The following is a 14,970-nucleotide window of genomic DNA, read 5'->3' on the forward strand; positions in this document are numbered from 1 at the left end:
AAATGCTGGGGCCAAAGGGGCCTGTCAGTCCTAAGAAGGGCAGCTGGAATTAGCATTAAAAAGAAATTAATACAACCTTGGTCTTGTTAGTTTAAGCTTCTGTTCGTGCTCGTAATAATAACACTGGAACCCTCAAGTTAATTGCTAAGATATCAGATAATTGCTGTCAGGATACAGAATGCATAAATATTAAAAAAATTGACCTGTTAGAAAAGATAAAGGGAGCAAATTGTCTGTCATAATTCTCTATCACTGTTTCGACTTCCTGGTTCAGCTCTGTAGGGTGCTGTAGCAATGTTTCAACCCGAGCATATTATTTTCAAGCTAATAAAAACACTTTGGAAGCTTTAGCAGAACTATGAAGAAGTAAAGCAAATGTTGTGAATTATAATTGTTTTATCTTTTGTTGTTCAGCAAGTATGGGTCCACTTATGGTCATTAAATCGTTCATAGCTGTAAACAAGGTTAACCGTGTTCCCCTGCTGTTATTTCCTGTTACTTTTGGTTCAGACTCAAAGTGAGAAATAAAATCCCCAGTGAGTCTTTTTCTTTCCTCTCACCAGCAGCATTGTGTCATTGTCATAGAAGTAGCGAGAGCAGCGCCAATGCTGCTCTACTGTTCTATCTTTGCGGCATGCGGTATGGCAGGTAGATGTTGCTATCACAGGCACCGGGTCTAACAATTTTTCTTCCTGAAACCTTTAGTTTGTGCAAACAGAGTTTTCCTGTGCAATAAGAGATTGTTGCAACATGTTGGAGGTGAACTCATGCTTGGCTTTACCTGCAAATAAAGCGGTATAGATATTCTGTCGATACTACTTTGCTGGTTCCACCTGCTTGTTGAAAACACTTGTGTTTCTTACCCTGTCTGACATTAGGTTAGTGACTTCCCATGTCATAGCCAAACATTTGGGGAGTATAGGAAGATAAAACCAACATAATAATGATCTAACAGATTACGTCATGTGTAAACGTTTGAATGCATTATTAGTACTTTTAAATCTGACTCCTGGTTACCTGGCTTCAAGAGGAAGAACATTTTCTCAAGAAAATTTCTTGCTGAGGCACATTATTGATAGAAAGCAGAAAGTGTAGTGGAGGTCTCTCTAGTCTGTTACCATTGGCAACATCTTCTCAAAGCAGATCAGAGACGAAGTCATTCTAATGCCTGCTGAGAACTCTTTCTAGGTCTCACCTGCCAAGAGTAAGCGCAACCTCACCGACGCCAACCTCTTTCTCCCTGTCTTTTCTCCTCCAGCTCTCTGTGGGTGTGTGTAGGATGTTGTGTCAGGGCTAAAGCCCATCCCTCTCCCATGAGCCTGTGTGCCCACACACACACCTGGCGCCTCCACGCACACACCCGGCGGCCACGCACGCACAGCCGGCACTGACGCTGTGAACTGGACCCTCGGAGCCCAGCCGATCCCAGCTGAGCCAAGCGGAGCGGAGTCTAAACCAGTTGGAGCCTGAGGATGTCAACAGAGACAGAGCTACAACCAGCGGTCAGGCCCAGCAGCGTAAGACGGGACTCCAAGAGGAAAGGTAAGTGCAGCATCAAAGTCAGGAACAACTTTGAAGATATTACTGTTTACTCATCATTTAACTGATGAGTAACTGAAAGGGTAATGTGGTTAATTCACTGATTACTCTGCAAGGAGAGAAAAAATCTTTTTCTCTTGTGACATGAAAGTAGTTTCACATCACAAGAGAAATCCCTCATCATAGCAGCATTTTGACATTAAAGTCAAAAAAGCACAATGAAAGTGACTCAGCATGCACAATACTGGCAGCCAAGTAACCACAGACTGTATATAAAAAATAGACATAGCCCGAGGTTCTGAAAAGTAAGACCGTTGCGGAGGTGCTTTCAGTCTGCTTTCTCTCTAATCATCAGCAGTGGGTGACTTCTCTGGTTATAAAAAGAAGTCAGACAGTGTAGGATGTTTTTTTTCTCTTTTGGGTTTGATTTAATACCTCAGTAGGCATTTACTTAGTGAGTTTCTGATCTTAGCTGGTAGTTTTGAGTTTTATCGAATACACCATAATATGTGTTCTGGTCCCATTTAAAGTAAAATGTGGTAAAGCTGGGTATGGCATAAAGAATGGCTATCTAGTGACTGATTGTTGCTGAAATTCTGTTGTCCTGAGTGTTTGGATCAGATCTGCCGCCTGTCTGTTTTCAAATGCTCAACTTGAGATTTAAAAACAGGAATCCACAAAAAAACAGTGTATGACCTCAATGTGTCCCAGTATGGTGACTGGTCCATGATTTATGTACAGTTAATAGCTGTAATATGTTGAAGTTTTATTTTTTGTTTTTGTTTTTTGTTTTTGTTTTTTTTTTTAACAAAAACTAGGCTAGAATTCAGAAGAAGTGTGTGAAAAGTTAAGTACATCCCATCCATTTGTTAAACAAATGTCGTTGAGATCTGGACTTTGGCCACTACAACACATTGATTTTTGGTGTTTTATTTTAATTTTTCTTTTATTTTTAGCCATTTTGTTATAGATTTGCTGGTGTGCTTGTGTTCATTGTCTTGCTGCCAAATTTAAGCCGCCAGACAGATTTCCTCACACTTGACTTTAGAATAATTTGATATAAAGAGAAGTTCATGGTTTACTCTGGGTCATATGGCTGTAAAACAAGCTCAGATCTTTACTTCTCCACCACACTTGCTTGACAGTAGGCATTTGTGCTGGTACGCTTCAGGTTTAATAAAAAGTGGTGCTGTGGATTATGGCAAGAGATCACTACCTCAGTTCAAAGGACATTGTTCCTGAGTCCATTCAGATGCAGCTTTTCCAATCTTTTAGAGATAAGAGCCTTTTCCTGACAACACTTCACTCATTCAGTCTTTTTCTAATTGTACTCTCATGAACTTTAATATTTAATATGCTCACTGAGGCATGTTTAGTCTGAGATGTGGCTCTTGGGTTTTTGCAGTTTCTGTGAACATTGCATGTCTGACCTGGGAATGAATTTGCTGGGACGTCCACTCCTGGGAAGACTGGCAGCTGTCTTGAATGTTTTCCAGTTGTGAATTATCTTTCTCACTATAGAATTGTGAACTTCACATTGTTTGGAAATGGCCTTATTACCCTTCACAGATTGATGTGGTGATGCAATTGCTTCACTAAGGTCATTACTGATGTCATTCCTCCTTTGTGTTGTGTTAACATACATCTGAATACTCCAGACCAGCGAACTGCCAAAGCCTCTGTTTTTATGGAGAGGATCACACTTGCTGATTATCAGTTAATGAGGTGCAGTTAATTAGCAGTACTTTCTGTTTCTACAGGAATCAACCGACAAGAAAAAGTAAAGGGTGTACTTAGTTTTTCCACATGTGGCTTCTGCATTTTGGGTTCATTTCTGTGACATAAATAATGACATGATGCAATTTTGTTATGTGCTGTTTTTACATTAAAAAAAAAAGTAAGACCTAGGAAGGAACAGATGATTCATTTTATTATGCCCTGATATGTAAAATGTTAGAATTGAAAAAGGTGACCTTTTAATCTCATATTACTGTATCAGATCATGAAGGCAAGACTACTCTGAATTTAATAAATCACTACTTTTTAAGGTAGTACCTGCAGCCCTGACTAGAAATGATTGTTATACACACACTCATATACATGCAAACACAGCTTTGTGAGCTACTTTTTTCTCTTTATTAATTGTGTCTTTGTGGATTAGGATACAGAATGCAGGGCTGCTGCCGTTCATAGTTAATTAACAGGTGGTGTAGCACAGTAGGCTTCCACTAAACAGGTGCGGGGATGTTGTGTTTGGTGAGAAGCAAAAAATATCCAGGTGTGAAAAGCTCCAGAGGCAGGTAGCTAGCAGGTGTATGAGAGCAAGCCTGGGCGGTCTCAGAGCAGAGGTGATGCCAGGGGCCAGGCTGGCAGCCATCACCCAGCTGCTCGGTGCCACCTGGCCGACTGTAAGAGTGACGCCCAGCATTCTCTGAATAAGCATCTGATTGATGTAGCAAAAACTTTGGACGCCGTTGGGAATGACACTTAATGGATGCACGCAACTGCACAGAAACACACACTCGCTATCACCTGCAGCAGATGCCTCATTGCACATGGTGCGCCTGAGCCCCTGCAAACAAGCATTGGTTCCCCCATACACAGTGTATGAGGGAACACTGAATGCCTCTCATGTCCTATTTAGAAATAGTATTGTTCTGCTGCAATGGAGATCATGTTCATCATTCAGACTGCTCTCCATATTTGGAAGATGCGAACACACACACACTCACACACACACACACACTGGGACTGGGATTGAAGCCCAGAAGAGCATATGAGAGGGAAGATGAATGGTTTGCCTTCAGCATTGAGACTTAAGGGTTTTCACTTTCTTTCTCTCTCTCCCTCTCTCTCTCGCACACACGCGCGCGCACACACACACACACACACACACACACACACACACACACACACACACACACACACACACACACACACACACACACAGAGTTGTACATATATCTCACCTTATAACTCGTCTCTATCTGTATGTCTCTCTTACAAATGGGATGTAGAATTTGCTCAGCCACAGACCTGTTGAGATTGGTTCATTCATCTCTCTTCTGATCTGGGTCTTTCTTCTAAACAGGCAGACACAAGCACACCCAATCCACACAAACAGACATGAACACACATACACACACACACTCTCAGCAGGGTGATGAAAGTCAAATGCAATCATATACCACACACAAGCAACGGGCATGATTTTGGAATAGGAAACCTTAATGTGCTTCATGTGTAAGACCTGTGTTTATGCAGAACATATACATGTTTTTGTCCAGTCCTCTGGTTTCTGTCCCTCTGGAGTGGCTGAATTTAAATGAAAATTGATCCACAGAATAGATGGTTGTCATTAGGGTGTAAATAGTGGTTTTGTTGTAGTGAAAATCCCTGAAGGATAGTTCCTTACTCCTCTAATGTCCTTCCTCTCCCGTTCTCATCGTTCTTTCTCCCACTCCACAGACTCCTAAATGACCTTGTCCTGTATAAGTGAGACACAGAGCAGAGACTGATCATGAAGAGAGTGAGGAGTGAGTGAGACTAATGAGTTATTGCGAATGAGAGCTGTTTAATCTCGGGCCTTTGTTTCTGAGTTCTTTGGAGAAGAATGTAATGAAAAAGACTGTGGGACTGCTATGTGTCATACATTTATCGCAGATGTTGTGTGATCGGTGTGTGGGTCTGTGCGCATGTGTTTTTTGTACAAGTGCAGTTACGCTTCCATTGCTAGCTCAGGGGTCACTTTTCTAAGAGCTCTTTTCTTCCCTAGCAGAAGGTTTTATTGAATTACTATGACAGGGTAGAGATAACCTTTGATATTTAGCATTTACATGACCGTAGTGAAATAATTGCCAAGTTGTGATACTCTAACAGTAAATTAGTCAGTCTTATTGGTCAGACTTGATCCCTGAAGTAGACATAATTGTCTTTATTAAGCCCTAATAAATCCAGAGAGATTGGATCTTTCCACCTTGCTATTCCCCTCTGATTTCTTTTTCCTATCGCCTCCCTCCTCTTCTGTTTGTATCACATTTTTGCACGCTGTTTATTTCCCTCTCTGCTGATTCCAACCTTGACGTTAAGGGGATGAGCAGACTCCAGTAGTATGCCAACGTTTTTTTTTTAAGAAACTCATTTTGATATTCTTCATTATTAATAAAACATGGAGTTGACAGTCTGCCAGTACAAACACTTTTATGTGAATGTCAAATTAGAACAGCAAGCCAATTTGACATTTGTGAAGAGCCAACAGCTGCAGACAGTTTTGTCTCCACTTTAAACTTTTACATTTCAGCGCCCACCTGCTAATGAAGTGTGATGTACCATTGCCGAACTCTGGAGAATCTTTGAATTGCATTTTCGCCTTTTACCGCAAATCATTCTGACATTACATCGCTGTAGCCTTTCAACAACGACGCAGTTGTGAAAAATGCAGTGCAGTTAAAATAATTACTGAATAGATTTAAGCTGTTAGTAAATGGGTACTGAATGCATGCTATGCTTTTGGTTCACCCACCAGAGGATCTAAAGTTTCTTGTCAAAACAAGAGTAGGTTGAGTCACTCGTATAACATTGAACAAAAACAAATTGTCTGCATCGTTTATTCACAGTTGATGGAGCATAAATTTTCATGTTGCCTCCTGCCTTTTGATAAAGCTAAATGGAAGAAAAACTTAAAATCGTAAAAAAACCCTCTGGTTTTCTCTTTGAAGCTGGCGTTGTGCCCGTATTGTTGTTCCAACAAGTGTGGTCATTGTCGGATTCGTGAATGAACGTTTGCGGCTTGTCAAATGTTGCTAAATTGTTACTGTCATTCTTAAGCTTGTCTTTCAAAAGCAGTCGCATTGGCACGTAACCATCAATCATTTGGATGATTTGATTGTGCTTCGTTTCCTAACCGCTACATGTAAACATTACAAAACTGACTTTTATACTTATACAGAGTTTTGTCATTTTCATTTGCGGTATTGCATTCATAACGTTATCAAATGCTCAAATAAAACATCGACTAGTGCATGTCTGTCTTTCCTAATGCGACATCAAATATGAATACAAGTTATAATAACTTCCGCTGCTGTCAAAACTCGCAGTCATCACAACTTTGAAAAATCACGATTCGGGATTTGGCTGGATGTGTGGGAGGGTGTTTCTACAGTGTAGCTGGCAGCCACCGGCATGAAAAGAGTGGTTAAGGGTTATAGCTGTGCAGCTGTTAGCCTTTGTGTTAGTGTGTGTGGATTGTGTGGGTGTGTGTTTGCTTGTCTCTGGTGTGCGATTAGCAAACACATTATCTTCTTCGTGTGGATATTATGCACACATCCAGTCTATCTGGCACAATCACCGCAGCCATTTACTCTAACATCTTTCCCTGGGGAATCTTAGAGCACAAACAACGGCATTTTGAGTGTGTGTGTGTGCCTTCTATGAGAGGTAATCAGATCTGTTCCCTCCAATCAGACAGAGATTGAATTGAATTGGCTGTCTGCTGTTGTGGTTGTCATTGGAGGCCAATAGTGAATACTTGGGGATATTCACATAGTGACACACACTTTGCAAACATGGCCTTTCTCTCAGTTTGCACTAAAACTATATTTAGAGGTAATTGCCTCTTCTATCTCCTCTCCTGTCATCCCCTCTCATCATTTTATCCCTGGAAAACGTGTGCTCTATTTATCCATCCACTTTTTTCTTCCCTATAATAACTTAAGAGGGGCACTAAGGGTGGTGAGATGTGATCTGGTTTTTTTTTTCCCAAGCAGGTGTCTCATTCCTCTCAGCAAAGCCACATCCTCTAACTGTGCAGCAGCTTCAATGATACGCTCTTCTGCCCTTATTCCTGAGTGTTCAAAAAGCTTCATCCAAGGTTTAAGATGTGACCACACCAAATTAGCATTCAGAATGCCTGACTCAGAAAGAAAATTACATATCGGTAAAAGCCTTTTATTTGCTTTCCTGAGTCTTGGACTGTGTGTGTGTGTGGCTGCAGGAGCTTGTGATCCTCACAGTATGTTCAGCTTAGTCCTCTCCTCCACACAAGTTGGTGTGGCTTTGCTCACCGCATCACTAACTACTGTCTCCATAGCAACAGTTTGCTCCCTGCTCATAATTTGCACAAAAGGAAAATGTCCCAATGTCGCACAGGCTCTAATAGAGGCCGATAGTCTCACCCTGCTGTGCTGGTTTAAGGACTGTGTGCTGAAAGGGCATTTCTTATTTGTTAGAGGTTTGGTAGGCTGCTGTTTTCTATTTCCATTTTCATAACGCAGTGTGTTTAAGGCTCATTTAAGAGACATGCTGTAAAATATAGCTAAATCTATGCTGTAAATTATTACTTTGTTTGAAAAGTATAACTCAGTCACTTCATTCTCTTGTAGGGGTTATAAGTGAGCTAAAGGTTTGCTATGGAGTTCTTGACCTTTTATTGTTGCACAGCAGCATGTTTGTGTCCCCGTGTTGTTTGTCTTTGACTTTCTGCACACTCCATCAAACCAGATAATCGACTATCCTGAGAGTAATTTCGCATTATTCCACTGATCAACTGGTGGTGGTATACGGCAAGACACGCACCACATCAGCAGCTAACACAGGGTTGAAGACAAGCAGATGTAAAGAATATGGGTTTGAAAAATCTGCTTTGCAAAAGGTGCATGTACATGTAATCCTCTTACAGTGTGTTCCTACTAACGCTGTATGTCATTTTGTGTCTCTAAAGGAAATTTAAGAGAACAAGTGTTGTCACATTTATTATTTTCATTTTGATTTGTACTGAAAGACAAAACAACCTTGGAGATATGGCTAAAATCTCTCTTCAGCTCAACTTGATTGCAGGTTGTCTGGTGTACCAGTTTGGTAGTGTATTCACTTCTGCTGGTTAAGATGTTTTAGTTACAGTGATATCATCTAAACTGGTCGAGCTGGGTAAGTTTTTAAGTTTTTTACAGCTAAATAGCTTGGGGTACTATGCATTGGTGTTTTTCCGCATAATTTATCACTTTGTGCACTTTTCATTCCATTAATGTTTCTTTTGAAGCACATTTTTCAAGCCAAGGTGCAGCACGACATGGAAAAAAGCCCCTTTCTTATAGGCCTTTCCTTTGTAACAGTTTCCTAGTAGACTTTCCTGGCTGTGTTTTTGCGGGTAATCCTGTTTATACATTTCCTGCTCCATTATATGTGTGTTAGTTGTAGCCTACATTCCCATTGGTTATTGCTTTAATTGATATTCACCTCAGAGTTGGCATTTGATACGTTGTTACCCACCAGCTTTATATTATGAGCAGTTTTTACTCCTGTCTCTACAGGTAGCTAGATTTCAAATTTCAATGCTCTCTGGTGCCACATCACTACTAGTCTTACTGTTTGCAATTTCATTAAGTATATACTCCTGGATAATACGAAGTGCAATTGAAACATTTAAATCCCAGTGTACACGAAGCATGCAAATTAAATATCTTGTCACATAAGAGACTGAAATTTGTGTGATCAGATGATCTGATACATTTGAAGTTTAATGCTAGCAGATGCATACTTTCTAACTACACAGTCGCTGCATTTTTCTTTTTAGATCTCTCCTTACATGTTTCTTTGTTGTTAATGTATCTGACAAAAAATAGAAAATTAAAATTTCCTTTCTGTTTCTACTGTTTTTGCTGGAAAAACATGTCATTTAGTTTTAAAAAAGAGAAGAAATCTTCTTTTACTTAAAAGAGTTGACGACAACGTGAGGAGATTACACACAGTAATAGAAACAATCTAACAGATGGGAGAACTTCCTCTCCTTTTTCAGGCTGAATAATGTTTGCCAGTCTTCTTTTACTCCATCCTCTCTTCCAGGACTCTTGCTGAGAGAATTAAAGGAGAGGGTTCATTAAGCAAGATGCAACACAGAAAAGTAGAGAGGGGAAGGACAGCAACTTCAAGTGATTCCATATTTTGGCGGATATATCACAGGGAGGAGAGAAGGCTTTGTTCTAGCACCCTCGTTTTGGCATGAAAGGAAGACTGCTGAAAGGAGTTACCTGTGTTTCCTAATGCTTTGAAAGCAGTAGTGACACACACACACACACACACACACACACAGATGTTCACAATCCTCCTACAAACACGCCTCCTGTTCACACAGAATGCGGAATTTAATGCTTGAACTCACTGACCTGTGTGTAGGGATGGGTATTGATAAGACTTTCACGATTCCGATTCCATTTTCGATTCTGTTTAACGATTCGATTGTTTATCGATTCTTTTTAAAAAAGGAGAACACTAAGGTCGATTAGCTTAGAACTTTGTTTTATATCTTCTCTTTGAACAAGATAGAAATTTAGGAGTAACATGGCCTTACAAACCCAACAGTGAGATCTTAAGAGATCCAGCCTACGGCTCTTCAATGGGGTGTCACAGGGTCCCCAGGAAAAAAAATTTGTAAATGTCAAATAATAAAATAAATATTCTTCTGTAGCAATAACAAAGTATAACATAAATTATTCAGTAGCAATTACACAAGAATATCCAGTAATGTCCCTGCCTACAATTAAACACATTCACTTACCGAAAATCGGGGGCATCTGCTGTGGCAAATGGGTGCAAACCTTCTACCACAAACTTAGTCACTGCTCGGTGACATTCATCTATCCTGGCCTGAAAGGAGACGCTGCCGGTAGACTGCAGCGAGAACTGCCAGCATCTGAGCCAGACTCTGCCTGTCTCATCATGGTCACCTAAATGCACAGTAATGGCAGGTTTTGTAATAAGACAGCTCGCGCTAACATAATATGCACTGTTAGTTGATTATTTACCTGCCGCATTAACGGGAGAGGACGTGCAAACGTTACCGCTGCTGCTGGGTTGAGATTCACAAGTCCAGAGCGGAATTAAAAACACGACATTCATTTAAGGTCATCGTGTGTTTTGTGAGCAAATGCTTTTGCATATTCGTAGTGTTTCCTCCCTTAAATGAAATCTCTACTTTGCAAGTATTGCAAGTTGCCCTGTAGTCATCCGTTCTCGTAAAGTATAACCAAACTTTTGAGCGTTTAAGCCGCTTAGGTGCCCTGCCAGGTAAATGATGCTCCGCAATGTGGTGACGTCATTCAGGGCGACTGGAATCGATAAGGGAATCGTTTGCAAAAATGGCAAACAATTCCAAGGAATTGAAACAGTGGGAACGGGTTCTCAACAAGAACCGGTTTTCGATACCCATCCCTACCTGTGTCTGTGTTTTCACGAAAGGGACAAGGGGAACAACAATGACAAAAAAGTAAGTGGTGCCGTCTCTATTTCTTCTGATAAGAGGAGGTATTTTGTGGAGGCTCATAGTGCAGGACTTTGGAGAGCTACCTGTTCTTCTGCAGCAGGATGTGAACATTTCTGCACTCGTGGAATCGACTGCTTGTGTATTAGCGGCTGCTGAGGTGCATTCGTTGAAGCACTCTGTGGGTGGAACAGCTTCAACATCTCACATGACAGGATGCTAGCTGCATGTTTACACACACCAACCCCTGATACACAGATATCAGAAAACATACACACACATGCATGTTCACAGACACAGTTACATACACACACACTCATGCACATTTTCAGGTTCCCCTTTGCTTGCGAGAACAATTACCTTCTAATTACTGCCAGAGAGAGAAAAGAGCTTGACTACCAAGATTTCTAGATATACACAGGACTGCTTGGATAGTTGGGAAAAGAGACTGAGATATGGGAAGGAAAAAGACTCATAGCCTCATGTTAGTTTAGGTATCATATTAATTCATAACAGGGAGAAAATAGAGAAGGTTGAGGTGAAAATGAACGGTAAGGAAGATCTGTGAGAACTTCTAATCAGCATAGTGAGTACATAGAGTTAAATACTTTTTTAGGATTACAAAGAACCTAAAACACAGGTTTGTCAGTAAGCATGCAATCATCCTGACAGGATTGTGAACATAGAGGCGAGACCAGTGCTGCTTTTGCTATTTTTTAGTGTATTAATAGCTTTCCTGGATTTTTGCTTTAGTAGCAAGCGAGTGTAAAAACTGAGCATACCATAGTTTCCGGTAGGAAACAAAGTCAAGCTGGGATAGTCCCAGTAGATGAGGTGATGTCAGGGCCTGTCCATTTTTCCTGATCATATAATGTCCAGATAGTATTTCTAATAAAGTAAAATAAAATATTTATATAACACCTTTTGAAACCGGGTTTACAAAGTGCTTTGACAGATTACTACATCCAAACAGAAAGTGAGAGATAATAAACTGAATTAAAACTGAGTAATGTTAAAGAAGTTAATACGTAAAAAAAAACAAACACCCATTGTCCTGAAAAATCGAAAACACAAATTGGCACAAAAAGAATTTCTCAAGAAAAGAGAATAAATAACACACCATTAATTAGAAAACAATAAGAGATGACAAAAACAAGAGACATCACATGAGAGCAAATTTATAAAAATATTTTTTTATAAATTTGAAAGACAGTCCTGAGATTTGAAGGACATCACGGCTAATAGTTGATACTCCTGAATGCAACTCAACTCTTCCTTCCACGTCTCTCTCATTCTGTTGATTATATCATCTTGAGTGAAATTAACTGTAGTCAGGTAGATGCATTTACAATGTGGCTTTATAAAAAGCTCAATGGTCTAAAAAAACAAGCAAATAAAAAAACATTTTAGTCCAAGGACAGTGCGCTCAAATAAAAGAAAACACTTCTTAACAACCCAAACACTGTGTGATAGAATTAAGAACTATGGTTTCAAAATAATATTTTACACAAGTATTTTCTAGTTAATAAATAATCCAGTCAAAAGACACTAGTCATTAGAAGTCATTAGACAACTACCAATGAAATGCTTATGTCAAAGCTGCCATCAATATAGTTTTTGTTTTTTATCTATGTTATTTCAGATTTACTGTTTTACAAAAAAAGCTGAAAAATTGCAAAGCACATCATTATTTATTTTTAATAAGATGCAAAATTGCAGTAATTTACTTGAATTCTTAAATAGAAAAACTGAAACGTATGCGGCTGAATGTTCTACTAGACTTCTCAGAGAAGTCCAGTGTCTTGGTTCAAATATAGGTAAAATATAAATCCAATTGAGTGAATTTAGTTGCTTTTGATAGATTTCTAAAAAAAAACAAAAAACAATTTGTGGTCTAATAAATTTGATAAATTCAGCAATGTTATGTTTCATGTTATAGAAATGATGATAGGGGAAATATGGGATTACCTCATTATACCAACCCCTACAGAAGTAAATACAGCAGATTTAAATGATCTTCAAAAATTAAATAAGTAAACTTACCATAAATGTGTCTATAAAGTGTGCCATAAAAATAAGATTTTATCTGAAGGTCTCATGTGTCTTTCCCAACTGTCACCATACAATCGAGTCAAAACTTTTTTCTGTTTGCTTTTCCAAAAGTCACCTTGACAGAAGGTGTGAGTGTCTGACTGTGTGGTGGTAATGGGCAATGTGCTCCGTCTGTCCCTAACTTATTTTTCAGCTCTAATTTGTTCTGTGTTTTCTGCCAGCGAGGATGGCTGGATGCCTCAGGACACATGTGCAGCAACACACATGCGCAGGGAGCTCAGGTCTCTGACTGCGTCCCTGTCATCCAGGTGGGTGGGAGAGAGGTGAGAGTGGGGGAAAGGAAGCACAAAACGGACCCTGAAAAAAGGAATTCAGATAAAAGGGGGGGGAGACACCTCTCTACCTGTTTAATCTTATTTGCTCCCTCTGAAATCTCCTTTCATGATTGTGGTTCATAGTCAACAGGTGAGCAGCAGCTCTCTTCAAGAATGGATGCTAAGTTAGTCACACTGATTACACAAATCAGTCCTATCAAGATCATTCGCAACACGAACGGTTCAAAGAAGCAACTTCATTTGGCAGACACAGCCGCAGTCGTGTTGGAAATAGGACCGAAAAACGTACATGAGCAAAAGCGCAGCGCTCATTTATTTGATTGAGTGGCCGCAGTGCTTCATCATCTCATTTTACAGCTGCTATTTCACTTCAGCTACTATGGTTGTGTTTTTGTAGCGTGCGCTTATGTGCGTACTCAGTCAAGTGTGAGCTTTTGTGTGCCAAATCAATCTGCCAAAATTAAGCATGGAGCTGAAGGGGAAACTTGTTGTTTTCTTGGCACATACTGTTTTGTGGATTTAAAAGAGTCTGTCTGAGATTGGGTATGAGTGAGCGCTTCATCTGAACAAGTCTCTGATAGGTAAGGAAAGCACAAAACCCCACACGTGTTGACACAAACGCACACAGACATTCAGCGGCAGGGTTTAGAAGCAGGATTAATTGGAGAGTAACTGCTGGGTTCCCTCATGTGCTGTTGAGTGTTTGTTGGGAACCATCCCAGCTGCAGTTAAGAGCCTCTGGGTGCTTCTTCATCTGGAGCACAGTGAATCAAGCTCCACACTTTACCAGCCACTGCAAACAATGCTGGCCTTATGAAAGTAAATGCGTGATAGTGGCAACAACATTTGTGTAGCTAATTAATTTCCGAGGAATATCAGATGACATGATGCCCAAAAAAACCTCCTCTTACAGCAAGAAATCAAATAAAGTCTTGAGTTCACTTTTCTTTGCTATTGAGGTGCCGCATCTCTCCCATATTCTTACTCAGTGGTCTCAAACTAATAGCCTCTGTCTCTAACGTCTAATGAAATTAATGAACTAGACTGTTATGCCTTATTGGCCTTACACTTAAAACCTATACACTCATTGCCAGCCTTAAGCCTGGATGATCAGAATGCTTTTGAATGAAAATCTGCACTGCTGAGGAGAGCCCTGCATACATCTGTGACAGGCCTGGATACATGAGAATGTATCTGCATCAATCTGTAAGTCTAACATACATTTGATACAGCTTGATAAAGTGAGAAGTACCTAGAAGACAGACAGTTAGGCAACTTGTAAACAAACCCACAGGTAATCTGGCTGTGGTCCACTTAGACCGTGCGCACTTAAGAAGCTTTGATTGCGCACAGTTTGTCTGATGAGGATTCAGTATCATGATTTTGGTGCATTGGGTTTATATGGTGTTGTTATTACAATAGATGATCCGTGTTGTCTTGGACCTGTCAGACTTCATTCTAGCTATGATTTCTAAATCCAGACAGTCGCTCTGGTAAGTAAAATGTCATCATAATTGAAATGAGTGACAGCCAAAACTACAAAAAAATCAGTAATAACCTGATTTGCCAGGAAGAAAGACATTGGCAAATATTTAAGTAAATAAGATTTCAATATGTCACCCATGTAAAGAGGTGGAATTACGCAGAGACTAAGAAGGGTTGGGAGAAGAGGCGAAAAGGGGGAAGACGGGGATGGACGGGCGCACAGGAGGCGAAAGGTTACAGTTGCCAGGGGCGATGCTAGGGGCTTTCCTGAAGGGCTAGACGCACTGTACCAGCAGTCACCTGCCA

The 14,970-nt window shown here is 40.2% G+C and overlaps 1 protein-coding gene across 10 annotated transcripts in view; it reads left to right on the plus strand.

Moving 5' to 3' along the window:
- dab1a (DAB adaptor protein 1a) overlaps nucleotides 1–14,970 on the plus strand; it is a 231,229-nt gene that overhangs the window by 174,640 nt on the left and 41,619 nt on the right. For all 10 annotated transcript variants that reach the window (XM_076879912.1, XM_012920760.3, XM_076879913.1 and 7 more), the window contains one exon: nucleotides 1,259–1,542. In XM_076879912.1, the coding sequence (XP_076736027.1) occupies nucleotides 1,473–1,542 (70 nt within the window). In that variant the 5' untranslated portion in view covers nucleotides 1,259–1,472. The remainder of the gene's footprint in view (nucleotides 1–1,258; nucleotides 1,543–14,970) is intronic.

The sequence above is a fragment of the Maylandia zebra genome, linkage group LG23, assembly GCF_041146795.1.
Source record: "Maylandia zebra isolate NMK-2024a linkage group LG23, Mzebra_GT3a, whole genome shotgun sequence".
Lineage (NCBI taxonomy): Eukaryota > Metazoa > Chordata > Actinopteri > Cichliformes > Cichlidae > Maylandia > Maylandia zebra.